This window comes from Capricornis sumatraensis, chromosome 8, assembly GCF_032405125.1.
Source record: "Capricornis sumatraensis isolate serow.1 chromosome 8, serow.2, whole genome shotgun sequence".
Lineage (NCBI taxonomy): Eukaryota > Metazoa > Chordata > Mammalia > Artiodactyla > Bovidae > Capricornis > Capricornis sumatraensis.
The window spans coordinates 37,724,128-37,751,148 of record NC_091076.1 but is presented as its reverse complement, the minus strand read 5'-3'; the positions used below and the strand labels follow the sequence as shown (position 1 = coordinate 37,751,148).

The 27,021-nt window shown below is 44.9% G+C and overlaps 1 protein-coding gene across 1 annotated transcript; it reads left to right on the top strand.

Annotated features, from left to right (window-relative positions):
- Nucleotides 1–9,240: 9,240 nt before the first annotated feature.
- On the top strand, nucleotides 9,241–26,671 carry RAB30 (RAB30, member RAS oncogene family). The gene is made up of 4 exons (XM_068978973.1): nucleotides 9,241–9,333; nucleotides 13,777–13,860; nucleotides 21,294–21,477; nucleotides 26,421–26,671. Exons 1-4 carry the CDS (start codon nucleotides 9,241–9,243, stop codon nucleotides 26,669–26,671), a joined length of 612 nt encoding a protein of 203 aa, XP_068835074.1.
- Nucleotides 26,672–27,021: the final 350 nt, after the last annotated feature.

The window sequence follows — 27,021 nt, the reverse complement described above, 5'->3', positions numbered from 1 at the left end:
GTATGGAAACAGAGTAGTTCCTGGCATATAGTTAAGTGTTCAAATCATGGTCCAAATACCCAGGAACCTGGGGAAACAGGGCGTTCCCACAAGGGGAGAATTTTGAGGTACGTGGGATACAGAGGTCACCTTGCAACTCGCTAGCGTGTGACTTAGGGTGAATCACTTAAACCCTTGGTTTCCTCACCTGCATAATGAGTGATAAGAACTAGTTCTTGTGGAGAGGCCCAGATTAGATCATGTCTGTGAAAGCATTTGGTCAACTGTAAAGGGCCATAACAGAAATGCTGGAGATTATGGCCTGATGAATGAGAAGGAGCCACAGCACAGGTGGGTGTTCGCCATCCCTGGCCAGGGAGAATAATTAACTTGCAATAACCTGAAATTAGCAGCTGATGTAAAGCAAGTGAGCTTGCAGTACTTGATTATAGTAATGTTTAGTAATTGCCTTCTAGTAATTAAGCAATAATGAGCTTCCTGAGACAGAACCTTGTTAGAGCAAAAGACAGATCAAGCCCTTCCAGTTCAGTGTATGCTTCTTGAACACAGCCAGGGGAGTATGCAGACACGAGTACCTTGTGGAAGTGTGGTTCTTGTCTTTAAGAACAGACGGGAGGAGCCGTAGATGTGTAGGGCACAGCCCCCTGCAGCGGACAGAGCACATGTGGAGATAAACTGGGAGGAAGGTCCGCAGTGCCCTGTGATTGTCCAGGAGGGAGAGAACCACCTGCTCAGCCCTGTGTGTCCGTCTGCACCCAGTCCCTGCAGCCCAGCCCAGACTGAAGAGTCCCAGCTTCTTTCTGCTTTCTTCAGATGTTACTTGTTGCCCTTTTCTGCTCCTCATTTGGTTGTTTTGGATTCATCAGTCTCATACCTTGTTTCTCGGGCCCTACCCATCTTCCTCCACAGCTGGGGCTTTGTTTAGGGTCTCTGTTTCTCCTAGACCTGATGAGTCCAATTTTTCCCAGGGTAGGAGTTGCTATATAAAGTGTAGGATGTCTGGTTAAATTTGAATTTCAGATAAACAACTAATAACTTTATAGTAGCAATATAAGTATGTTCTGTGCAATATTGGGGTTATACTTATCTACTAAAAATTATTCATATGTCCCATGTAATATTTGGAGCAAACATACTACTGTCTATTTGTTGCTATCTGAAATTGAAATTTAACTGGGTCTCTTCCTCCTTCCCTCTTCCTTCCCGTCCTTCCCTCCTCCCTCCCTCCATTCCTCCTTCTAAAACCCTATCTGAATAGCCCTGATTTCAAATGCTATAAAATAGCATTTACCATACTCATGTTTCATGGAGTCCAAGTTGCAAGGGATAGTAAAAGGTATTAATCTTAGAAAAGATTTTTCAGCTAAAATCATGTCTGGTAAATTCTGGTTTAAACAGTTAACCAGTTTTCTTCATTGTGGAAAAGTTTTCAGAACCTTTTAAGTCTTCAACCCTGGATTATAGTATTTAGTGTTTCTCGAAGTTATGTCACTGTCCTCCCCCTCCCACTTCCTGCGTTTTTAGGGTCTTAGGAGCAAATGTTGAGTGAATGCTGATGGGCCTTCTGGGTATCTGTTCTATTTGCAGACCATGAGTTCTGATTTGGGGTTTTGGAAAAATAGCCCTCAGTGTGTAGTCACTCAGTCGTGTCCGACACTTTGCAGTCAGTCCTATGGAGTGGACACAGCCCACCAGGCTCCTCCGTCCATGGGATTTTGCAGGCAAGCATACTGGAGTGGGTTGCCATTTCCTTCTCCAAGCCCTCTGTAGAAAATAAAAAAGAGTTTGTATAATATTATGATTCTGTTTTTGTTTTAAAAATCTTTAAATTAAAAAGTAAACACATTGATGTGAGAATATATATATTAAAAAAGCTAGAAGATTATAGAACAAATTATTAACTGTACTGTCCCCAGGGCGGGTGTGGGTAGGGAAAGAGATTTTCCCTAGCGGACTTTTCTTTCCTTCTTGTTTGACTGTATGCTCTGCAATCAGTATATATGACTCTTGACTGACAGTTAGGGATTAAAAGTTTGATTATTATACTTTTGAAAACATTTGATTATTGTATATTTATTTACATACTGCTTTTCTGTTTATTTCCTGATTTGCAACTCAGTGATGTAGGTTCTAATGTTGTTGTTGTTTAATCACTAAGTTGTGTCCGATTCTTTGCGACCCCATGGACTGTAGCCCTCCAGGCTCCTCTGTCCATGGAATTCTCCAGGCAGAAATACTGGAGTGGGTTGCCATTTCCTTCTCCAGAGAAATTTTCTGGACCCAGGGACTGAACCCACATCTCCTGCTTGGCAGGCAGATTCTTTACCATTGAGCCACCAGGGAAGCCTCATAAATCCCCGCTTTCTGGATGAGGAAACTTTACACAGCTCTTTGGCTGACCCAGGTCTCTCTCGTTCCTGAAACACTCATGCTGCCTTTTTGGGTTAGCAAAGGGGCGGCACGTGCAGTGCTGGGGAGGGACCACGGCTCCTGTTCACCGACCCTCTCAGTTTATAGAGCACGGTTGAGACCTTGAACGGGAGAAGGACCTGCATGAGACATATAGCCTTTGAACAAGGACAAGTCCCCCAAATATCATTCTCTTTGGCAGGGGCTAGGGGACAGAAGGCAGGGCAGGGATCTGGCCCTGTGTTCACCAGAAGTCTTGACTTTAATTGGTTGTGCTGACCCCAAAAGAGCAAGGGGAGAATGTTCTGATGTACAGCAGTGAATACAGTTTGTTTTGTTTTTTGAAAAGGTCCCTTTGATAAGTGCTTTTATGTTGCCAAAATCACATTGGTTAGAATGTTTTTTTTTTTTTTTCCTTTTAAGCTTTTCACAGTACATCTTGTTTCCTTATCTTTTTAAAAACATATATTTAAACACGAGTCGTTTCTTTATTTTTGATTGTGCTGGTTCTTAATTGCTGCGTGGGCTTTCTTCTAGCTGCAGAGTGGGGGCTACTTTCCGGTTGCAGAACGCGGGCTTCTCCCTACAGTGGCTTCTCTTGTTGAGGAGCACGAGCTCTAGGGCATGCCGGCTTCAGTAGCTGAGCAGACGGGCTCCGTCGTCGTGGCTCCGTGGCTCTGGAGCACAGGCTCAATAGTTGTGGTGCAGAGGTTTAGTTGCTCTGAGGCATGTGAGATCTTCCCCAACCAGGGCTCGAACCCATGTCTCCTGCGCTGGCAGGGGAATTCTTTCCCATGGAGCCACTAGGGAAGCCCCTCCTTATCTTTTTTAAAGTCATTTTTTTCTTTTCCTCATCTGTTTTTCCTTTTTTGAATTTTATGTACATATCCACTTACTTAGAGCTATTGCGGTATTTACGGTATTTGAGGCTTGGCTTGTTTATCTGAGCAGAGTTCCTGTTTATATCCCTTGTGCCGATACTTGGTTACAGGACAGACTGAATGGTGGATGTGGTTTGGTGGGGAAAGTCTGGACCCAGCTCTGAAAAGAGACCTGTGCACGGAGGGTGTAGCTGTGCTTGGATGACTGGCATCAGTGTGCGGCCCTTTCAGTGTGGTGTACTGCTCCCAGAGCAGGGAGGTTCCAGAACACTGCAGGTCAGAGAGGCCTGGGGGTCCATTCAGCTTAGCCTCTAGTCCTCATGACAGTTACAGCAGTGCTCTCTACCACCAGGCAGAGGGCAGCAGCATTCTACTTCAGAAGGAGCTGGAATTAGGAGTTAGATGCATCTGGCTTTGAATCCTGGTCTTAAGACTAACTAGCTGCATGACTTTAGAATAACCCCTCTGTGCCTCAGTTAGAAAAGGCAGAGGAACCAGTGATCAAATCACTGACATCTGTTGAATCATAGAAAAAGCAGGAGAGTTCCAGAAAAACATCTGCTTCATTGACTCTGCTAAAGCCTTTGACTGTGTGTTTCACAGCAAATGGTGGAAAATTCTTAAGGAGATGGAAATACCAGACCACCTTACTTGCCTTCTGTGAAACCTGTATGCAGGTCAAGAAGCAACAGCTAGAATTGGACATGGAGTAATAGACTGGTTCCAAATTGGGAAAGGAGTACATCAAGGCTGTATATTGTCACCCTGCTTGTTTAACTAATATGCAGAGTACATCATGAGAAACGCTAGGCTGGAAGAAGCACAAGCTGGAATTAAGATTGCCGGGAGAAATATCAATAACCTCAGATACACAGTTGACACCAACCTTATGGCAGAAAGCGAAGAGGAACTAAAGAGCCTCTTTATGAAAGTGAAAGAGGAGGGTGAAAAAGCTGGCTTAAAACTCAACATTCAGAAAATGAAGATCATGGCACCTGGTCCCATCACTTCATGGCAAATAGATGGGGAAACAATCAAAACAGTGACAGACTTTATTTTCTTGGACTGCAAACTTACTGCAGATGGTGACTGCAGCCATGGAATTAAAAGACACTTGATCCTTGAAATAAAAACTTTGACCAACCTGCTGCTGCTGCTGCTGCTAAGTCGCTTCAGTCGTGTCCAACTCTGTGCAACCCCATAGACAGCAGCCCACCAGGCTCCACCGTCCCTGGGATTCTCCAGGCAAGAACACTGAAATGGGTTTGACCAACCTAGACAACATATTAAAAAGCAGAGATACTACTTTGCTGATAAAGGTCCATCTAGTCAAAGCTATGGTTTTTCTAGTAGTCATGTATGGATGTGAGAATTGGACCATCAAGAAGGCTGAGCACTGAAGAATTGATGCTTTTGAACTGTGGTGTTGGAGAAGACTCTTGAGAGTCCCTTGGACTTCAAGGAGATCCAACCAGTCAATCCTAAAGGAAATAAACCCTGCACATTCACTGGAAGGACTGATGTTGAAGCTGAAGCTCCAATACTTTGGCCACCTGATTTGAAGACTCACTGAAAAAGACCCTGATGCTGGGAAAGATTGAAGGCAGGAGGAGAAGGGGACAACAGAGGACGAGATGGTTGAATGGCATCACCGACTCAATGGACATAAATTTGAGCAAACTCCAGCAGACAGTGAAGGACAGGGAAGCCTGGCGTGCTACAGTCATGGGGTTGCAAAGAGTCGGACAAGACTGAGTGACTGAACGACAATAGCAAGTTAGGGGTGGTCATAATAGTACCTACCTCATACATTGTGGGACTTCCCAGGTGGCACTAGTAGTAAAGAATCTGCCTGCAATGCAGGAGAACCAGGTTTGATCCCTGGGTTGGGAAGATCCCCAAGAGGAGGGCATGGCAACCCACTCCAGTATTTTTGCCTGGAGAATCCCACGGACAGAGGAACCTGGGGAGCTACAGTTCATGGGGTCACACAGAGCAAAGCAACTTAGTATGCACATACGTTGTGAGGAGTAAATGAGCAAATACATGTAGAAGAATACCTTTCATGTAAGAAACATTGAAGAGAAGAAAATGGCACCCCACTCCAGTATTGTCGCCAGGGAAATCGCATGGACAGAGAAGCCTGGCGGGCTACGGTCCATGGGGTCACAAAGAGTCGAACATGACTGAGTGACGAGACAGCAGCAGCCAGAAACGCTGACTTACAAGAGAAGCCACTGCAATGAGCAACCTGCAGACCAGCTGGAGAGTAGCCCCCACTCGCCGCAACTAGAGAAAGCCTGCTGCAGCAACAAAGACCCAACACCGCTAGAAGCAAATTTTTAAAAACTTCAACAAGAGAAACATGGGGTAAGTGTCAGCTATTATTAACAATAATAGAACATACAGTTCCTAGAATCGTGCTTGGCCAGTAGCATATCTTGCGACCTGTTTGCTCCAGACAAGGTGTGACTTTTGTTGTCAATTTTGGGACGGGGTGTAACTGACAGCTTCTGAGTGGATCCCCCCTCCCGGGACGCTGTGTTACCACGTGGTGCTTGGTGATGCTTGGGCTGTTCTGTTACTTCCCAAACAGAAAGACTTCCTCAGAGCACAGTTTCCAGACAGTCTTGTGAGCTTTTCACCCAGCGGTATGTCTTCTATTAAGAACGAAACAGTAACCACAGCCAGTCCCCAGGAGTTTACAGTGCAGCGTTCACCACAGGCAGTCTGCATTTTTAAAGGGACCAAACACTTTCTCTCTCAGAGGTTTATTTAAAAAAACAAAACAAAACAGCCACTCAATGGAGCACTGAAGTAATTTCTTACAGAAAGGGGCGGGACCTTTGCTTTTAGTCTGTGGCTGCTCCAGGTGGTCACTGCCTGCAGCTTGACTCTGAGCCTGACTCTGGGCAGGTAACTTCCTATTCTTTCCCTGAAGGTGCATAATTTGGGCTCTGCTGACCTTCTCTTAGGAGCCCTGTATCTCAGCCCTTTATTTTTGGACATTCTCCTCTTAATCCTCTGCTTTGTTTCTTTGAACTCTGCCCAAGATGGAGACATCGATGTGTTGCAAATGATCTGAGCACAGGAAAAGCACATGATCCAGGGCTGTGTTCTCTTTTCGTTGACTTAGGATGTGTGAGTTGTGGTCTGTGTGTGAGCCACACGGCCGCACATCTTCCCGCTCTCCTTGCACCTAACCCTGAGATTTCTTTTCTTTTTGCTTTTAACAGCTTTATTGAGTTTTAACCCTTGTGTTTTTAGCCGGAGTCTGATCTTGATTCTTATCTTAACTGCTCCAGTGTGGTGGAAAGAATTTTGGATTTGAACCCAGAGGGGAAAAGAAAAGGAAAATCACGATTACTCAGTCTTGGCCCCGTCATTCGATTTGTCAGGATTTTCTGAAGTTGCTAGTATGAGCCGGGCTTTGTGAAAGGCACCCTAGGGTGGTGCTTTGGGCAGTGTGGGTGCTGGACCCAGGCTATCTGGGTTTGAATTTCAGCTCCATCAGCTCTTTAAGTGGGACCTTAATGACATCTTATCCTGTGTGTCAGTGTCCCCATCTGTCAAGTTAGGATGCTAATAGTGTCTACCTGATAGGAGTGTTGTGAGGATTAAATGAGTTAATAATATAGAATGAGGTGATGATGGTGGTGGTAGTAGTGGCGAAGGCGATAATCACAGCAATGATGATGATACGGGGGGACTAGGATCGGAGCTCAACCAGAGAGACGCTTCACTGGTTTCATGCTGCTCACAGTCCCATATGCACGTGCCCGCGTGTGCTAAGGGATGCACTTGGAACATGAGGCAGGTATAAATAAATAGGTACAGTAAAACTTGGTGAGGGGAGGAGACGGGGAGGCCCCTTTTGATGGCATGTATATCTTCTGGACTTGAAGTCTGGCTATTGTCTTTATGTTTGGACTACCCTCAGTTTACTCGCCTGTAAACTAGGTTACATGAAACACCCGCCTTATAAAAAGAAATGGAAGTAGCCACAAAGCACCAAGTATGGTGCCTGACATATGGTGAGCTGAGTGACCATTTATGGACCCAGATTCCTGACAGAGAGATACTTTTCCTCCGCTGTCCCAGGGAACAGAGACCTGCACGTTGGCTTTGGCTGTCAGTCGCCTTTCCGAGGGTCGTTGGAATCCACATAGAAATCACCCTTGTTCACATGGAACTGCCCTGGCTCCTTCGCAGGTCGCTTTGCAGTGGCCTCTGCCTCCATGCCTGCACCCTGCAGCCCTCAGCCCGTGGAGCTCCGGAGGCAGGTGGGCGTCACCCTTGGTGGCCCCCCACCTCCCCAGGCTCCCTCGCCCCCGTGTGCTCACTGAACCTTTCTGCTCACCTCCTTTACACTGACCCCCCTTTGCTCCAGAGTCCATCAGGCTTGTTCGGCCTTCACCTTATGAAATGAGCTATGCTCCTGTTGTTTTGAATTGTGACGAACTTCGTTATTGTTCTTTAGCTTTTCTCATGTTGATCTCAAGGGCAGAGACTGTTTCATCGCTGTATTTCCTAGGATGACTGTTTTTATTGTTAGTCGCTAAGTCTTGTCTGACTCTTTTGCAACCCCATGGACTGTAGCCTGCTAGGCTCCTCTGTCCATGGGATTTCCCAGGCATTCCCTTCTCCAGGGGAGTGGGCTGCCATTCCCTTCTCCAGGGGATCTTCCCAGCCCAGGGGTCAAACTCGAGTTTCCTGCTCGGCAGGCAGATTCCCTACCTCTGAGCCACCAGGGAAGTCCAAGTGACTAGCACACTGCTATAGTAGGTACTGAACTGTTTTTACCAGGATGGGGCTTTGTGGGTACCAAGGCTCTTTTACATGGTCTTCTTTTTTCCTTCAAGTCTCCATAACAGTTCTCTGAAGGAGACAAAGCAGGTCTTTTTAGCACAGTCGGGAAACTAAGGCCTTTACTTCAGCCGTAGGCTCATTAGTTAATTATTTAATTCTACAGAGTAGATATTGACTAAGTGTAACTGTGTCCCATGGGCTAGGAAAATAGAGCTGAAAGACATCATCCTTTCCCTCAAAGATGAGGCAGACATTAGAACAAAGAATTGTATGACGTTTTAGGACAGAGGAACGGTGAACCTGTTTATTTGGGGAAGATGAGAGAAAGAGATGCTTCCATCAGTCCCTAAAGGACTAACTTTCCAAACATAGAAAGGTTAAGGATTGTTTTTTATATACACTTGATTCCCTACAGTGACAAGTACTCAGGAAACATTGGTAATATGAAAACACACACGCAGAAAGTGATCGAGAGGGCTTCCCAGGCAGAGGAAATACTGGTTCGTAGTCCAGGGGGATGAGAAGAAGGGTACTTTGAGAGGTGCTGTAGCATCCACACGGCTAGCAGGAGGTGAATAGCAACGGGGAGGTGGTTGAGGGGAAGATGGCAGCATCTCCCCCTGGTAGGACCCCAGGTCCCCCAGGACTTGCAAGAGACTGAAAGCTTCCTCCCTTCATTCACACTCCCAGTCTCTAGCCCTTCCTCCCAGAGGCACTCACAGCATCTACATAAACCACCTTTCAGCTTTGCATGGGCTCCGCTTCGCTCCGCTTCCTTGCACCCCCAGCTTGTCTGCTCAGAGATTCATAATCTCCTTTTTGTGGCTAAAAGAAAACTGCTGACCACAGGAGCAACCTGCAACCTGACTGCTTGGAAGAATAAAGGTTACCAGGTGAAAGGGCGTCTGTGTCATTTGCTGTCCGTGGCGTGAAGGGACCGGGAAGGGTTAAAGGCCATCTGTGACCACACACCTGTGTTCCTCTCTCGCCGGCAGGGTCACTGGAGGGGAGCATTACATTGCTTCTCTGATGAGTCAGCCCCGTGGTTCCCGGGGAGACGGGCTGGCGCAGCTTGAGCTCTGTGGGCAAGTCTGACCAGGCCCATCTCACTCGTGCCTGTGTTTGCCTTGCAGCTGTGTAAATGAGTATGGAAGATTATGATTTCCTGTTTAAGATTGTTTTAATCGGCAATGCTGGTGTGGGGAAGACGTGCCTAGTCCGACGGTTCACTCAGGTAAGAACCCTGGAGTCTGGGTTGGGTTTCTCTGTGTGGCCTGTGGAGCTGCTGGTGCTGGTTTAGTTCCTGAGTCGTGTCTGACCCTTGCAGCCGCATGGGCTGTAGCCCGCCAGGCTCCTCTGTCCGTGGGATTCTCCAGGCAAGAAAACTGGAGTGAGTTGCCATTCCCTTCTCCAGGGGATCTTCCTGACCCAGGGATCGAACTCGGGTCTCCTGCTTGGCAGGCGGATTCTTTACTGCTGAGCCACCCGGGCCTACAGGGTTAGGGGATCCTAATAGGATGGGTGAGCAGTACCCGCCCCAGCCTCTTGGCTGCCAGTCCTTTTCAAGCCCTTTCCAAGTGTACCAGCTCTGTAGCCTAAACTAGAAGGTTTGTTTTTGACATTTAAAATTTTCCATCTTATTTGAAATCTCAGCAGTGGTGAACACGACCACTCCTTCCTCTGTGAAATACCCTTTGCTCTTTTCTTTCCTTTTGTTTTGATTGTTTAAATTGAAGTATAGTTGGTAAGCAATATTATATGTTACAGGTGTGATTCACCATTTTTAAAAGGTAGTACTCCATTTAGAGTTTAAAATATTGGCTGTATTCCCTGTGTTGTGTAAAAGGTGCACACAGCTTATTTGTTTAATATGTAATAGTTTGTATAGACTAGAGATTTTAAACCATCCCCAGGGAGCACGGCTCAGTGAGTTACCACCAACCCTCCCAAGACTCCCATGGCTTCCTCTAGTGAAAGGGGTGAGTGGTTTTGCTTTCAGTCTTCAGTATCAAAAATACCTTTGTTGGTGTTTAATCACTAAGTCGTGTCCAGCTCTTTGCGACACCATGGACTGTAGCCCTCCAGGCTCTGTCCATGGGATTTTCCAGGCAAGAATATTGGAGTTGGTTGCCATTTACTTCTCCAGGGAGTCTTCACAATCCGGGAATCGAACCCATGTCTCCTGCTTGGCAGGCGAATTCTTTTACCACTGAGCCACCTGGGAAACCCATCAAAAATACCTTATTGGATAAAAAACCCCACAGATTACTCATTAATAATAATAATACAGATGAAAACCAATAATAATTAAGTGGAAACGAATCTGTACATCAAGTTAAACAAACATGTTAACTTTTTAAAAACTCAGATTCAAATTAAACCACTCAAGCTCCCTGCTGATGCCCTCTCAGTTCCTCCCAGAAAACTGAATCATTTTGGTTTAGAATCAAATATGCTGATTTTTCTAACCTACTCCATGAGAATGAAATGAGAACAATGAAGGACCATTTGAACCAAATTAGATGTTCCCTCTGGGTTGGGTCCTTTGTTCTAAGTATAAGTTCCCTTTAGGGGGCTGCCCTTTTGAGAATTATTGCCAGAGATTATATACCCGATTTTACCCAGAAATGGGTGGGAAATCATTCTGAGATTGACCTTGTTTTGTGTTTCCCGGAAAATGATGAATGGCATCCTTTTCAGGATTTATCATGCATGCATCTTGCATTTTCATCCAGTGCTAGTGGGGAAGTTGAGAATAGCTCTTCTGTCTAAGGCAGAGGGCAGTTTGATGCTGGGGAAAGCACACTGGCTTGAGAAGACCTGGACCTTCATCCCAACTCTGCCCCGGCTTGCCTGGGAGCCTTGCCCAACCTCCCTGCTTTCCTTTGATCTCCAAGGCCTCTTCCAGCTCTGAGAGTCTGTGGTTCTGTGGAAAACCAGAGAGGCCGATTGGATAACACAAACAGCTGGCGGGCACAGAAATGTCAAGGGAAAATGTCAAGGATTTTCCCAGGATAATGAACACAGAATAGAACTTGTTACTGAGCCAGGTGTGCCTGTGTGCTAAGTTGCTTCAGTTAGGTCCGACTCTTTGCAGCCCTATGGACTGTAGCCCGCTGGGCTCCTCTGCGTATGGGATTCTCCACCAAGAATACTGGACTGGGTTGCCATTCCCTTCTCCAGAGGATCTTCCCCACCCAGGGATCAAACCCACACTTCCTGCTTCTCCTGTGTTGCAGGCGGATTCTTTACCACTGAGCCACTGGGAAAGCCTACTAATCCATGGTCTGGTGAAATAAAAAACGACAAGCTTACTGGCTTCTGGGTTCAGTCAGCCACCAGGGCGTAATATTTGAAACTTCAGCTGGTTTTACTTCCATCTAACGTTAGTAATCTTTTCTGCTTTTGGCAAGCGGATGAGATGAGACTGCAGAGATGTAGAGAAGTTTGCAGCCCCTTTATTGAAAATTCTCTTGACCTTGTCTTATTACTGAAAGCTCCCTTAGACATTTTTCAGCCCACTCTTCTCATTTTATAGGTTAGAAAACCCCTGAGGTCTAGAGGAAGGAAATGACTTGTTAGTAATTTTGTGTCATCTTAGTGGCAAGGCTGGGATGAGTAGCTAGATCTTCTAGCTCACAGCCTGATCATTTTTATCTTCTTCATGTTCTCTTCTTGGAGACCATAGGAATCTGGCCTTTCTTATTTAAAAGCCTAATTCTTATCATTAGGGATAAAAATACCTCCCCACCCCTTTTTTGGTCACACCGCTAGGCATGTGGGATCTTCATTCCTTTACCAGGGATCGAACCTGTGCCCCTGCGGTGGAAGCTTGGAGTCTGAAATACTGGACCACCAGGGAAGTCCAGACATGTTTCCATTTTTAAACAGTTATGTTTAGCAGATTCTTTGTGACCCTATGGGCTATACAGTCCATGGAATTTTTCAGGCCAGAATACTGGAGTGGGTAGCCTTTCCCTTCTTCAGGGGATCTTCCCAACCCAGGGATCGAACCTAGGTCTCCCCCAGTGCAGGCGGATTCTTTACCAGCTGAGCCACAAGGGAAGTCCAAGAATACTGGAGTGGGCGGCCTATCCCTTTTCCAGCAGATCTTTCCTATCCCAGGAATTGAGCCAGGGTCTTTTTCATTGCAGGCGGATTCTTTACCAACTAAGCTATGAGGGAAGCCCAACCAATAAGCACACCACCCCTTAGTTTTTCTTTTCTGTTTACTTTATACCCCTCTTGGCTCCTCAACTCCACCCCCCCACCCCCCGCCAGAGTTCATATTTCATAGACAGGATTATGTTTGGTTTTGTTACTTAGTTGACAGTTAAAAATGGATTGGATTCAGCTGTTTTGGAGGCATGAGGAATTGGGGAATGAAATGATGAGGGAGACACTGGGAAGGGTTTGTTTTATTTTTTGGCATTTGTTCCACTGCAAAACAGCTGGAGCTATAAACTTGAAGCTTGGCAGCCTTGTGTTTGAGCCAAACCAAAATAGAAGAAAATTGATTCAATATTTGTACGTAAAGTTCTGAATGTTTATATTTACAGGGTTTGCAGACGTGCAGAGGAACATTTGCTGTTGGTGTGATGCTCAGTCTTTCAAGTTCAAACTTTAATTAAAGACCTCTCTTATTAGGGAATAGACTTAATTAATGATGCCCCCAATCTTAGCTCCCAGAGCTAATAAAGTCCATTTTATTTTAATTTCTGGAAGTTCTGGAGTATGAATGTGAAGAGGGAAGAGAAACTAGGTGGAGGGTTTTTTCTTGATAGAATTCCTTGCCTCCAACTTCCTCTCTAAGCTTATGGGAAATATTATGCAACAGTAAATTATAATATACATATGATTTTACTAAACTCATACCTTTTTAGTTCAGCTTCCAATTTGATGTAAAGCTTTGTTTTGAAGTACTTACGTTAGACGAAAGAGGGACTGGTTTTTCTGAGGTCACCCGGAGCTCCTTAGGCTGCTTGCTGCCTCTTGGGTTGGTGCTATTTCGACTATTCTGTCCCCCTGGATGAATTTATCTTTTTCAGTTGTTGTCCCAGGGTCGTTGGCCCTGATCTCATGTAGTGTATCTATATAGAGGAAATAGTTATCACTGTCAAGGGAGAGGGAAATTCAGATCATCAGCTGTCTCCTTCATGTTTCTTGTGTTGATTTCTTGTTTGTTTCTTCAGCCTGGTGGTTCACAAGGATGGCTGTTCATGCCCTAGACTAATAGCCAGTTGTCATCTTCCTTGATCTTATCTTTTAGAGCACCTATCCGTTTTGCCTGCACCCTAACCATCCCAGTTTCATCCCTACGGTTCCATGTTCCTGAGTCTTATCCTTGTGTCTGACTTTTGTTTCATTCTTTGGCGTTAATTCCCCCGTCCTTTCCCAGTTCCCTTCCTTTACCCTCTCTGTCTGCTTCCTTCTTTCTTTGTCCCTCTTTCCCCTTCCTTCTTCTTTCAACATTTCTTTCTCCCCCATTCATCCTCCTTTCTCCTCCCTCAAAACATACACACAAAGGTAAATTAAATAGGGTTCCCATGACACTAACCAGAGTTCTCTCTTCCATCAGTTAACTCAGCCAAAGGAAGGGGCTGGCAATGGGGGTAGGGGAGGATTTCATTTAATTGAAAGATTTGCTTATTGTTATTTTCTATTATTTCTGCTTTAGGGTCTTTTCCCCCCAGGACAAGGAGCCACAATTGGAGTTGATTTTATGATTAAGACAGTGGAGATTAATGGTGAAAAAGTAAAGGTAAGATGCTAAATGTCCAATAAGGCTTTCATTGTGCTATGTGAGAAGAAGCAGTTGTTTTCATAACATTTATTAAATCACCTAGTGGAAACCCACACTGAAAATGACGTACTCAGCCGTGACAGCTTATTTCCAGACAGAGTTCCTCTGTTCCCTTCACAGGGGCAGGAAGGGGTTGAGGATAATATGTTTACAGATCAGAAGACAATGAGAGAAGAGCTCAGGCCAGTTTGTCCTGCTCTTGTCATGTCGGATGAGATGTAAAAACAAGGAAGAAATTTCTTCTGGAAATGTCTTGAGTTGGGCTCTTAAGACTTAGGTACTTCTTTTTTTCTTTCTTTCTTTTTCTCTGTCTCTGCCTCCCTCCCTCCCTCCTTTCTTTCCACACTGCACACTTTGCAGGATCTTAGTTCCCCAACCACGGATCAAATCTGGGCCCTCGGCAGTGAGAGCACCAAGTCCTAACCACTGGAGTACCAGGGAATTCCCTACTTCTTTCTTAATCGCAGCCTCATTAGAGAGCCTGCTGATTTCTACATTCATCATTTTGCCATGTGAATCATTTATTAGAATTATTCCATCTCCCACCTACCCCAACCCCTGATAAGTGAGAAATACTAAATGAGAGGTCCAGGAAGGGTCCATGATCTGCCCCCTCCCCCTGCTTTGTGGCCTCTGGGTAGTTTAGTACCTGAAAGAGCTACATTGGGTTCAGTAACAAGAAAAGGGAGGGGGTGTTTTTCAAGCGCCTAATATGTGTCAATCCCTCCACTGCCTTCTTTTACGTTTAACTCAATCCTTATTGTAAACCCTATGAGGTAAGTGCTAAATTATCTTCATTTTGTATTTTTTAGAGAGGTCGGGTGATTTATTCATCCATGATTACACAGGTAGCAAGGGAGGTAGGTGGGATATGAATTGGTTTTATATGAGCCAGTGAACACCGTTGCCTCCCTGGGGTCTCCCCTGCTATGGAGCAGGGGAGAAGGCAGGCATAATGAGCCATTACCTTGGAGCAAGGGAAGAGTGAGATGATGGAAAGAAATGTGCGGTAAGACTAAGTTACTTGGAAGGAGGGGTAGAGATACTGATCTTTGGTGCTATGCTCATCAGAGTGAGTGAGATTCCACAGTCAGACCTTTCAAAGCTGAGTGCCATGGAAAGAAGGGATGATCCTGGGATCAACAGGACAGTGAGCACTGTGGCCTCAGTGTTCCAGCCAGACCCAACTTCAGCACTTCAACCTCAGTACCCCATCCTCAGCACCTCAACCTCAGCATCCCAACCTCATGCCCCAGCCTCAACATCCCAACCTCATACCCCAACTTCAGCATCCTAAGGGTGAGTCTGTGCCACTTGCATCCTTCTCCCATAGGTACCTGCAGTCCTGCCTTCGGATGCCTCAGGAAGGACAGAGAAGCTCCAGGGTGCTCTTAGAGCATGCCACAGGCACACAGAACTGTGTTTAGGAGGAGACTCCTGAGTGGGGACAGAAACTTTGCCAGTGTCTCTTCCAGCCCTGACTCCTCAGAGGGGTTCGTTACTGCAGACATCTACACCAGATACAATAGTGATGGAGAGCTGGGCCCTGTGGACTCCGTGTGAGCGTCCACTGGAAAGTTCAGAAAATCAGTGCATTGAGGTGGAGAGAAGGAGCTAGGCTGTAGGGAGAGGAGGGAGCCAGGAGTGTGCACTCAGGAAGCAGTGGCAGAAGAGCCATGTGTAGTTCTCTCTTGTTCCAGCAGAGGGAGCTGGTTGCCATCCCAAGGGTTGGGTTAAGATCACTAGGCATTTTATTTCCAGAGATTTGGTTTTCTCATTTATATCCATATATATGTATGAGTTCCTTCCTTTGACCAGAAAGGTTCACGCCTGCCGTGTGCCAGGTTCTGGGAATAGAAAGCAGCAAATAAAGAAATGGTCCCCGTTTTTAAAGAACAGGCTTATTTTTCTTTCCTCAATTCCCAAGTTTAGTTATTACATTTATTCCACTTTCTGTGAACCATAACCTCATTTTTAAGTACTTATTATACTTAGCTAAAAATCCATCTTTTTATAGCATCTGAATCTACCATAGGCTCCCTGAGAGGAAGGTTTGTGTCTTACTCATCTTTGGATCACAGCACAGTTCCCATTTCTATCATCACTTCAGGCCTCTCTGTGAGAAGTGAGAGCTGGCTCATCTCCCAAATCCAGCTTTAATGACTCTTTGCCTGTGAATCTTTCTAGCCATATATGTAGAATCAAGACAGAAGACGACCCTCTTCAACCACAGTAATCCAAGGGTCTCGTGAACACGGACGTAGGAGGAGAGCAGCCGGGTCTCACTGAGGAAACAGTTATTTTCTCATTATTGTCAGTGTTCTTTAACGCGAACCGAGTACCTCTTCTTAGTGAGAGTTTAGTGACTTTTTGCTGGGAGTCTGCAGGCTTTGCCAGTGCCCTGCAGAGCCCGTGGAAAGAGAACTCACTGCTGGTTTGCACAGAATCACCCACCTGGTGAGAGGCAGGGCAAGACCTGAATGTTAATTTTTCTCCCGACTGCTCACCATCCTCTCTCAGCCTTCCCTACAAGTCCCTTTCTTCCTAGGATGGCTCCCAGGATCACTGGCAGCTAATCAACGGTATTAGAAGGATTCCCATAGCTATTAAGAGAAGAAAGTGGAAGTGTTAGTCACTCATTTGTGTCTGACTCTTGGCGAGCTACCCCATGGACTGTAGCTCACCAGGTTCCTCTCTGTCCTTGGAATTCTCCAGGCAAGAATACTGGAGTGGGTTGCCATTCCTTTCTCTAGGGGGTCTTCCCAACCCTGGGATCGAACCCGGATCTCCTGCATTGCAGGCAGATTCTTTACTGTCTGAGCCACCAGGGAAGCCCATAGCTATTGAGGCTTAGAGTCAAATCAAAGTTAAAGAAGAGGCCCTTCTCTTAAAGTGGTCTGTGTTATGAAGGTGACCTTGGGTAGAAAATATAATTAAAACCTATATAGAATTTTCTCTTATCCGTTGATTTCTCTTAGCCTGTCATAAATTAATGTGTATTAAGTAAAACTTTAAGCTCAGTCTATGACATTATAACCTTAGGAGATTTGTTATAATAGAAATAGAAGATTTGCTGGATTTTTCTCTCATCAGGTATGCATTGTGTAGATAGGAATGTCTTGAGAGTATGTACACTTGTTTGCTTTTACAACCATCTGTCCATCCTTTTGTTCATCCAGCCATCCTGTGTCAGAGTGAATGCTTTATACCAAGTACTGTGGTATGGTAAAGCGTCTTTCTTCCCTAGTAACTTCCTGTCATCTTTCACAAACATTTCATCTGTGAAACCTTTTTAAACTCCCTATAAATCATTTAAGCAGAATGAGTCCATCCTTCCTTTGTGATTAATGAATGATGACCATCCTCAGGTCATTCAGTTAGCCATCACGTCAGTGTGTGCACCATGAACCACAGACTGTTTTAGGTGGGGCCCTGGGGTGTATGGTTAAATAAGAGACAGCCTTCGCCCTCAGAGAACTCAGTCTTACAAGGGGACACAGTAGATTGCAATACTTTTTTTTTTTTTTGGCTGTGCCACATGGCATGTGGGATCTTAGTTCCCTGACCAGGGTTCGAACCTGCGCTCCCTGCAGTGGAAGAGCAGAATTTTAACCTCTGGACCACTCGGGAAGTCCTTGAAGTACATTTTTGTAGCATTGAGGCAGTAGAGGTGTGAGTGGTAGTGCAAAGAAGAGAGTGGACGATAGCACAGCCTCATGCTGGAAGTGAGAGTGGTTAGAAAGCCCCGGGCAGGGTTATTGAGAACATACTGATGGACAGAAGACCCATACCAGGAGACACTCTCCTGCTGGCCCCTCTTTAATAGAACATTTCATATCTTACCATGGGCTTCCCCAGTGATGCTAGTGGTGAAGAACCTGCCTGCCAGTGCAGGAGATATAAGAGACATGGGTTCAATCCCTGGATCGGGAAGATCCTCTGGAGGAGGGCACGGCAACCCTCTCCAGTATTCTGGCCTGGAGAATTCCATGAACAGGGGAGCCTGGTGGGCTACAGTTCATAGGGTTGCAAAGAGGCAGACATGACTGAAGCGACTTCACATGCACACCTATCTTATCATAGTTAGTCAACTGTGTATTCATCCTGCTTTACTATGAGCATTTTGATATCAGGGATTGTGTTTTATTTATCTTTGTATCTTTCCTGTGCTTAGCACAGTGCTCTGCATCTATTTATGATCTGTAAATGCTGCAAAAGAGCAAACAAATTGCAGAGACAATAGTGAAACTAAGTTGAGAAATAAAGGCAGTGGAACATGGATCTCCTCAGAAATTAACCATAAGACTAGAAAGAGGAAGCTCCCTTTGGGAAAGCAGCCTGCATCTCGGCCAAGACATCTAATCACTTTTCTGGAAGATATTTTGGTGGTTTTAATTCTCAGAGCTGTTCTCAAGATGTGCCTGTCATGAGAACATACTGATGTCTAAGGATCAGCAGTGTTAAATCCAATCACAAGTGTTTTTCAAGGTTCACTGTGGCATTAAGATAATGGTCTTTTGTTCTAAGACACAGCCTGGAGAGGGGAACCATGTCCCTAGGTTTGAGACAGAGAAGAGAAGTAGCTTTTGTCCTGGCAAAAGCTGTAACATCTGTATGGCTGCCTTCAGCGTACACAGGCTTTCATGTACAGCATCAAAGGGCAGCTGTGACTTCAAATCAAAGGAGAGCCTGTGTGCCTCTCTTTGGTGGCAGGGACCACCGGTCACTCTCGGTCTTCTCAGCTAAGCTGATCTGAGCAGAGGGTGACACTGACTGCCTCATCCTCTCTGGATGCAGCTGGGTGTCTAAATCAGCCTCTGGCAGCAGAGCAGCACGGTGTATGGACTGAGTCCTCTCCTGGGGGGTCAGAGTTTGGAGTCTGCGTCCCAGCCTTGTGAGTTACCTGCTAATGAAAGGAAGGCGTAAACTTGCCTACCTCACTGGGATTTGTTGTAAGGATGAGATGAGACCATGAATAATTATTTGAATATTTACTATTTTCCAGACACTGTAGGGGATAGCTGAGAGGAAAATGGACCCCAAACTCCCCCCTGCTCATGAAACTTTCCATCTAGTGAGAAAGATGGTTATGGAACACGTTATTACAAATACATAAGTGATTCAAGTGTGTCAGGTGGGACTTCCCTGCTGGCCCAGTGGTGAAGAATCTGCCTGCCAATGCAGGGGACACGAGTTCGATCCCTGGTCTGGGAAGATCCCACATGCTGCGGGGCCAGCTAAGCCCGTGTGCCCAGCTACTGAGCCTGTACTCTAGAGCTCGCGGGCCACAGGGAGAGAAACCCCTGCACTGAGAGGCTCATGCAGTGCAACTAGAGAGTAGTCCCTGCCCATCGCAACTCGAGAAAGCCTGCAAGTAGCAACCGAGACCCAGGGCAGCCCCAAAGGAGAAGTGTGTTTGGTGCTGTGATAGGAAATTATAGGCTTGGTTGGAGTTGAGATGATTTGGGGGTGGAGATGGGGAACCTGGCCTAATCTGAAGGTTCCAAAAGTCTTCCCTGAGGAAATGATATCCTGTTAATGGGGTGGATGCACCTTGTGACACGTGAAATCGATGCAGTAAGAAGGGAGGATTTCTGTCAGTGTGATTTCTCAAGGCCTTGGATTTGTTCCGCAGTCAGCAATCTCTCTGGGGAACAGTTTCTCTCTCAGAAGTCTGCTCTGTGCAGGGTAATTCAGGTTGAAGTGAGAGGTGTTTTGCCTTCTTTGTCTTTAGAACCATCAGTTATGAGGTCTTCAAACTGGTAAATGACTTCAGCAGGTTTGCGTGTTATTAACCTCTTTTAATAAAGAAGCCGTTGAAGCCAAAGGAGGTTAGGTGACTTGCCGAAGGTCGGAGGGCTTACGGGTGGCGGAGGGAAATTATTTTCCTTGTCTGCCATGGCATTGCTCCTGTTTTCATGAACAAAGATCACACCTTAATATATTCATGTGAATGGATTTTTTTTGCCCTCTCCAGTTGTTGGCTGAAATGCCAACAGTCACAGAGTGACACCTTGCCCTGGGTCCTGACTTCTGTACTAGGGCATCGTGACAAAGGGCAGAGACTCTGGGACTTCCTGGCAGTCCAGGGGTTGAGACTCTATGCTTCCAGTGCAGAAGGTGTGAGTTCAGTTCCTGGTCAGGGAACTAGGATCCCACAGGCCACTTGGCATGGCCAATAAAAAAAAAGAGCAAGGACTCAGACCACACTGCATGGTTGAAGCAGCTCTAGGACATATTGGCTGTGAGACGCTGGGCAAGCTAATTAATCTCTCTGTGCCTCAGTTTCCTTACATGAGAAATGATACAGGAATAGTGTTTACCTACCTCACAGAGTTCTTGTGAGGAGTAAATGAGTTGTTATGTGTAGAGTACTTAGAATAGAGCTTGGCACATAAGTGCTCAACAGTTTGGTTGTCTAGTTTTTTTTTTTTTTCTTAAATAAAGAATTGCTCAAAACAAAAATGAGAGCATTTGAAATATGTTCTAAGAGTGTAAACCTTTAATAAGACCTAGGAATATACTTTCTGATTTAGAAAATAAACAAAAGGGAAGATTAAAGATATGAGCAATGAAGAATCGATGGATAAAAATAGCAGTTCTTATCTGGCAGAAACCAACACAGTATTGTAGTTATCCTTCAATTAAAAATAAATAAATTTAAAAAATAGCAGTTCTTAGGGGAAACAGGCTTATAATAAAAGTTCAGTAGATTTTTTTAAATGAAATTGTGTGAAAATAATCTGAATGCCTTTTAAAAAAAAGAATAAAGGGGAAACAAAATTTAGCAAAGAAAAAGCAAAGCAAGTCCCTCTCTTTCACCAGAAGGAATTAAAAAAAAATTAGAGGTGCCTTTCTCTTACAGCAAGAAACAGCCATGAACTTATTTGGGTGAAGGTGTCTCTATTTCTACGCACTGGAAGCATATCGGAATGGGTTGCCATTTCCTTCTTCCATGAACCACGTTTTGTCAGAACTCCTTATTGTGACCCCGTCCATCTTGGGCAGCCCTGCACAGCATGACTTATAGCTTCATTGAGTTACACAAGCTCCTTCACCATGACAAGGCTGTGATCCATGAACGGGGTTCACTGGAAGGACTGATGCTGAAGCTGAAACTCCAGTACTTTGGCCACCTGATGCGAAGAGCTGACTCATTGGGAAAGACCCTGATGAGGGAGAGGTGGTGGCAGATGATGAGATGGTTGGATGGCATCAGTGACTCAATGAACATGAGTTTGAGCAAACTCCAGGAGACACTGAAGGACAGGCGTGCTGCAGTCCATGTGGTCGCAAGGAGTCGGACGTGATTGAGCGACCAAACAACAAGAAGGCAAGGCTTTCTTTCTTCTTTGCTTCACCAACCTGATCCTTCTTTTATGCCTTTACAGCTTCAGATCTGGGACACAGCAGGTCAAGAGAGATTTCGGTCCATCACCCAGAGTTATTACAGAAGCGCCAATGCCTTGATCCTTACCTATGACATCACCTGTGAGGAATCCTTCCGTTGCCTTCCTGAGTGGCTGCGGGAGATAGAACAATATGCTAGCAACAAGGTCATCACTGTGCTAGTGGGTAAGTAAGGACTAATGAGGAGGGAAATTGATTTGTGAGCATCAGAGAATTTATAATCACATAAGGCCTTGGCACCTTGCAAGAATAGTCTTCAACAGGGGTCCCCAACCTCTGGGCCGCAGACCAGTGCCTCGTGTGAGATCAGCAGCAGCGTTAGAGGAGACCTAAAGTGCGCAATGAATGTAATGAGCTTGACTCATCCTGAAACCATCCCCCTACTCCATCCATGGGAAAATTGTCTTCCACGAAACTGATCCCTGGTGCCAAAAAGGTTGGGGACCACTGGTCTACAGCTCTATAATTCATACAGTCAGCATTCAGTTCTTCTGATTGAAGTTGAAGAGAAAATGAAATAGAGTCTAACCCATGGTGATGATTTAGAAAAGTAGAGAATACTGCTGATTGATTTTCCTATCAGCATAGTCTGTAGAAGAAGGTGGATTGCCATGAAAGTTGTATGGGCTGCTAAGCATTAAAAAAGGAGCTTCCCTGTAGCTCATATGGTAGGGAATCTGCCTGCAATGCAGGAGACCCAGGTTTGATTTCTGGGTTGGGAAGATCCTCTGGAGAAGGGTATGGCAACCCACTCCAGTATTCTTGCCTGGAGAATCCCATGGACAAAGGAGCCTGGCAGGGTACAGTCCATGGAGTTGCAAAAAGTCAGGCGTGACTGAGCAACTCACAGGACTACCACTAAGCATTAAAAAAAAAAAAATCTAGGCCATGGAAACTGCTGATCTAGAAGATATATCTAAGTTGATAAGGAATTCATTATTGAAGCAATTGTGTTTTGCTTTAAAAATGGATTTCGGTTAACTTTTTTTCCCTTCTTATGCTTATACTGATCTGAGAAATTCTAATTTTCAGAAAGAATCCCTTAAGGGAAATTCTGCAGTTTATTTCATCTTATAGAAGGGTAGAACCTCTATTTAGTATGAGGGGGAAAACAGGAAACAACCCATGGTTTTTTTGTGGTAACAAATGCACCTGTTATAAATGGAATTGCAGTGAAATGGACCAGATTATTAAAAATCCTCTACTGGTGATGGAAAAATGTTAATAATATATGGTTGTTAAAAAGTTTCCTTCCTGGGAATTCCGTGGTGGTCCAGTTGGGATGCCACGCTTCCACTGCAGGGGGCACAGATTTGATCTCTCGTTTATGTCTTGTCGGGAAACTAAGATCCTGCACACCATGTGATGTGGCCAGAAAAAAATTTTTTTCTTCCTAAGAAGTAACATTGTTGTATGTTCTAGAAAGACCCAAATTTTGGAAATCTGATAGAGATTCTCAGAAAAAAATCATGATTAACAGTAAGTTAAACAAACACATTATAGAATCAAGCATTATAGCTGGTGTATATGTGCGAGGAATCATTTTAAGAACATTGTGTGTCACGATCTCAAATTTACAGATGAGGAAAGCAAGGCTCAGAGAAGTAAAGTTTTTGTTCAAGGTCACACAGCATGTTAGATCGACTCCAGAGGCTGTGTTTATCCAGCAGTAATGTGCTGCCTTGTAACAAATTGCAGGCTGCTGGCTTAAGTATTTGCCTCTCTATGAGAACCAGTGCCCCCTGTTCAGATCTGAAAACCCACCTGCACATTGGAGAATCTTTGGTGGGAAGAGCTTGAAAGCCCTCTGCTCTGGACAGAAAGCCCTGAGATTGAGTCAAAGCATTACTACTTGGGATTCTGTTTAAGGAAGTTGAATGCACAGATGAGGGAACATAATTAGTCAGCTCGATATGAAAGAGGCACTGGCTGTTTTTAAAAAAACTTTTTATTATGGGAAATTTTAAACATAAGCAAAATAGAGCAAACCGTATAATGAACACCCATATGCACATCTCTCAGAGCTGACAGTGAACAGCTCACAGCCAGCCTTGTTTTATCTACTCCCTACCTCTTCTGTCTGCCCTCCCCTTCAGATTATTTTGAAGCAAATCCAAGATGTCGTATTAATTCAGTTTGTATTATGTCAGTATGCATCTCTATAAAAGATATGTCTTTTAATTCTCCTTTTAGCTGGAGGTTATCCTTCCATATTTGCTTCCTGGGGATTTGCTTGTTAAAGCATTTGTTTGTGCTCTGGCGTTTTCAAGTCTGAATTTTACTATTTCAGCCTGGTGGTGTCATTTGATGCATTCCTCTGTCACTTAAATCTCTGGCGGATTTGCAGGTCAATCTAGAGCCTGCTCAGATTTAGGGTTTTTGTTTTTTGTTTTAGCAAATATATTATGTGGTTGGTATTCTGAGGAGCTGTTCTCAGGGCAGTCGAGAAAAATGCTTGATTCTTTGTTTTTATTTTTTAAGCTTAGTCACAGAAGTTTTGTAAAAAGTTTTTTTATTGTGTGTGTTTGGGCCATTCTGGGTCTTCGTTGTTGCGTGCCGGCTTTCTCTAGTTGCAGAGATCAGGGGCTACTCTTCACTGTGGTGCGGGCTTCTCCTTGTTGTGGCTTCTCTTGTTTCGGAACACAGGCTCTAGGTTCTTGGGCTTCAGTAGCTGTGCTGCAAGGGCTAAGTTGCCCTGTGGCACTTTGGGATCTTCCCAGACCAGGGATCGAACCGGTGTCCCCTGTGTTGCAAGGTGGACTCTTAACCACCGGATCACCAGGAAAGCACTCTTTTTCATTTATTACTTTTCAAAATAATGAGCTGGTTCCCAAGTCTTCCAAAAGTAACTATTACAGTTTGTTTTTGTTTTGAATATTGTTATAGATTTAAATATATTTGATGTATTCTAGTCCTTTGCAGTTATTATTATTGATGCTTCTATATTGTTCCAGCTTTGACAGTGGGAGCCTCTTCAAGTGCACTCTTGAGTCCTTTTGACATGGCCTAGGAATCCTTGATGATTTTCTTGTTTTCTGGGATGACATGTTGCAGGTGCATCTAATGCATTTCCTACCCCTGACCTGCAATTAACCATTTCTTTAAGAAATACTATTGATTTTCAATGGGAAGTTGTATTTAGAAGCTAAGCCAAGGTGATAGGAATCGTCTTTACTGCAGAGTTGGCGGGGTGGTGTGATGGCTTTTAGGCTTCCCAGTAGACAGAGCTAGTGTATGTGTGTCTGTGTGGTGGACTCTGTAGCTTCTACAGGGGAGTGTCTCATTAGGCTCTCCTGAACACTTTGACCCACAAGACTACCATTGGCCACACGGCATCACAGACATTTAGGAGGATACAGGACAGCAAACACAGCTTAATAGCAGGTCAGTACCAAGCATTCCTCTTTAGTGGAAGCAGCCCTCATAGAGTGAGTCCACAGAGCTGCCCAGGACCTCCCGGGACAGTTCAGGTGTGAGGCAACCAGGCTCACTTCAGGCAAGTGCAGGGTCTGCTCTGGCAGCAAGCCTCAGTGGCCCCGTAGGAGCCAATCTCTCTTGTAGTAGCCCGGCAGCCCTAACTTTCAGGGTCTTTCCAAATGAAGAATTGCCACACTTAGGGAAGCCCAAAGTTAAGGCTTTCCATTAGGTATTGATAATTCATACGTAGAATTCCCAGGCCAGATGGAATTTATCAATCAAGGGTCACTTTTACCGTGAGCAATGTTGCCAAGCATCACAGTTGACATATTACCTTTGTCAGATTTCCAAAACAGAAGTAGAACAGTTTTAAAGATAAAATAACACCATGAATTAGTCACACCGATACTTCCATTTGTAATTCAGGACTACAGGAATTTTCCTTTACTTCATTAAGCTTATATCCGTGTTTCCGTTCTCCCATGTCCCAAATCCCTGACCCAGTGTCACCAGCATAATTACTTATTCGCTTTATCCCCTAAAACATGTACAGCAGCCACAGAGTAATGCTGCTAACATGACCACTAACAAGATGATTTCTGCAGCACTTAGAGATTTTTTCCTTCAGTTCTGTTTGTCCTTACATGCCACTGGGGATGCGTGGTTCCATTACTGGTTAAATTCCCTTCAACTTACCTGAAATAATTCCTCTTTGTGTGGTCATGCCACTTCGTGATAAACAGCTTCATTTGTTTAATTTTGTTTTCAATGTTAGGAATTGCTTTTTAAATTGAATTTCATATTGTATAGTCATATAAAACATTGATAAGTTTCTGAAGTCAAATCTATGACACAAAGTATATTTAGAGAGGTCTAATTTTCACCCCTCACCCTTGTTCCTTTCACAGGTGATTGTTATCTTTAAAATTAAAATTTTGTTTCAGTCTCTCATTAATAAAATAAGACACTGTATGTATGTATTTTTTTCATCCCCTTGCCTTAGATCGAGAGCTGGGTCTTATATATACTTTTTTCCTGCTTTGCTTTATTTGCTTAATGACCTATCCTAATGTCTCATTCCATGATAGCCTGTAGAGATAGTCCTCATTGCTTTTTTAAAAATAGTTTTGTTTACTTTTATTCATTTATTTATATTTGACTGCACTGGGTCTTCCTTGCTGAGCTCAGGCTTTCTCTAGTTGTGGTGTGTGGGCTTCCCTTGTTGTGGAGCATGGGCTCTGGGGTGTGTGGGCTTCGTTAAGTGTGATGTGAGGGCTCAGTAGCTATGGTGCATGAGCTTAGATGCCCCACAGCATGTGGGATCTTCCTGGACAAGGGACCGAACTCATGTCCCCTGTGTTGGCAGGCAGATTCTTAACCACTGGAACACCAGGGACGTCCTTCCTTATTGCTTTTTCCCGGGGCACATAACTCCAGATAGCTATGGTCATAACGCTTTATTCAGCCAGTGCCCAGCTGATGGGCTTCTGGGTTGGTTCCAGTTCTTTGCCATTACAAATGGAACTGATATGTTAAAATAAACAACCCAGGAATCATAGTCCCATTTGTTTCGCTTTACTTTCCATCTGTCTGGTTTGACTTCAGACACGGAGGTGAATTGGATGTTTCCGAATCTGCAAAAAGGTCAAATGACAACCCTCTCTCTCTCTCTGATTTTACTGCTGTTTTAGGCAACAAGATTGATCTGGCTGAAAGGAGAGAGGTCTCCCAGCAGAGAGCCGAAGAATTCTCAGAAGCTCAGGACATGTATTATCTGGAGACCTCAGCAAAGGAATCCGATAACGTGGAGAAACTCTTCCTTGACTTGGCTTGCCGCCTCATCAGTGAAGCCAGGCAGAACACCCTGGTGAACAATGTATCCTCACCTTTACCTGGAGAAGGGAAAAGTATCAGCTATTTGACTTGTTGTAATTTCAACTAAAGGCTGAGGCAAGGTGAGGCGAGAGGAATCCGCAGCTGCCCTGATGGGCCACCAGTTGCTGGGGAGACCTGGCGATGACTGTGGCTCCCACTCTGGGACCTTCTGACTCCTGTGGGCTCCCGAGCTTACAAAGCATGGTGGGCCAGGGCCTCGTCCGCAGGCCAGCATTCGCGGAACATACAGTGGTTTCACCCTTTTGCAGTCTGGAGTCAGGTCAAGGAGAAAATTGCACTAGGCGCTCCATGACCTGCAGAGCATGTTGCTTTTGTTTTTTTAAACAAGCAAGTAAAATGCATTCCTGAACACGGTCCAGGGGGAAACGTACTGTAGGGACCCCTCCTGCACGTCAG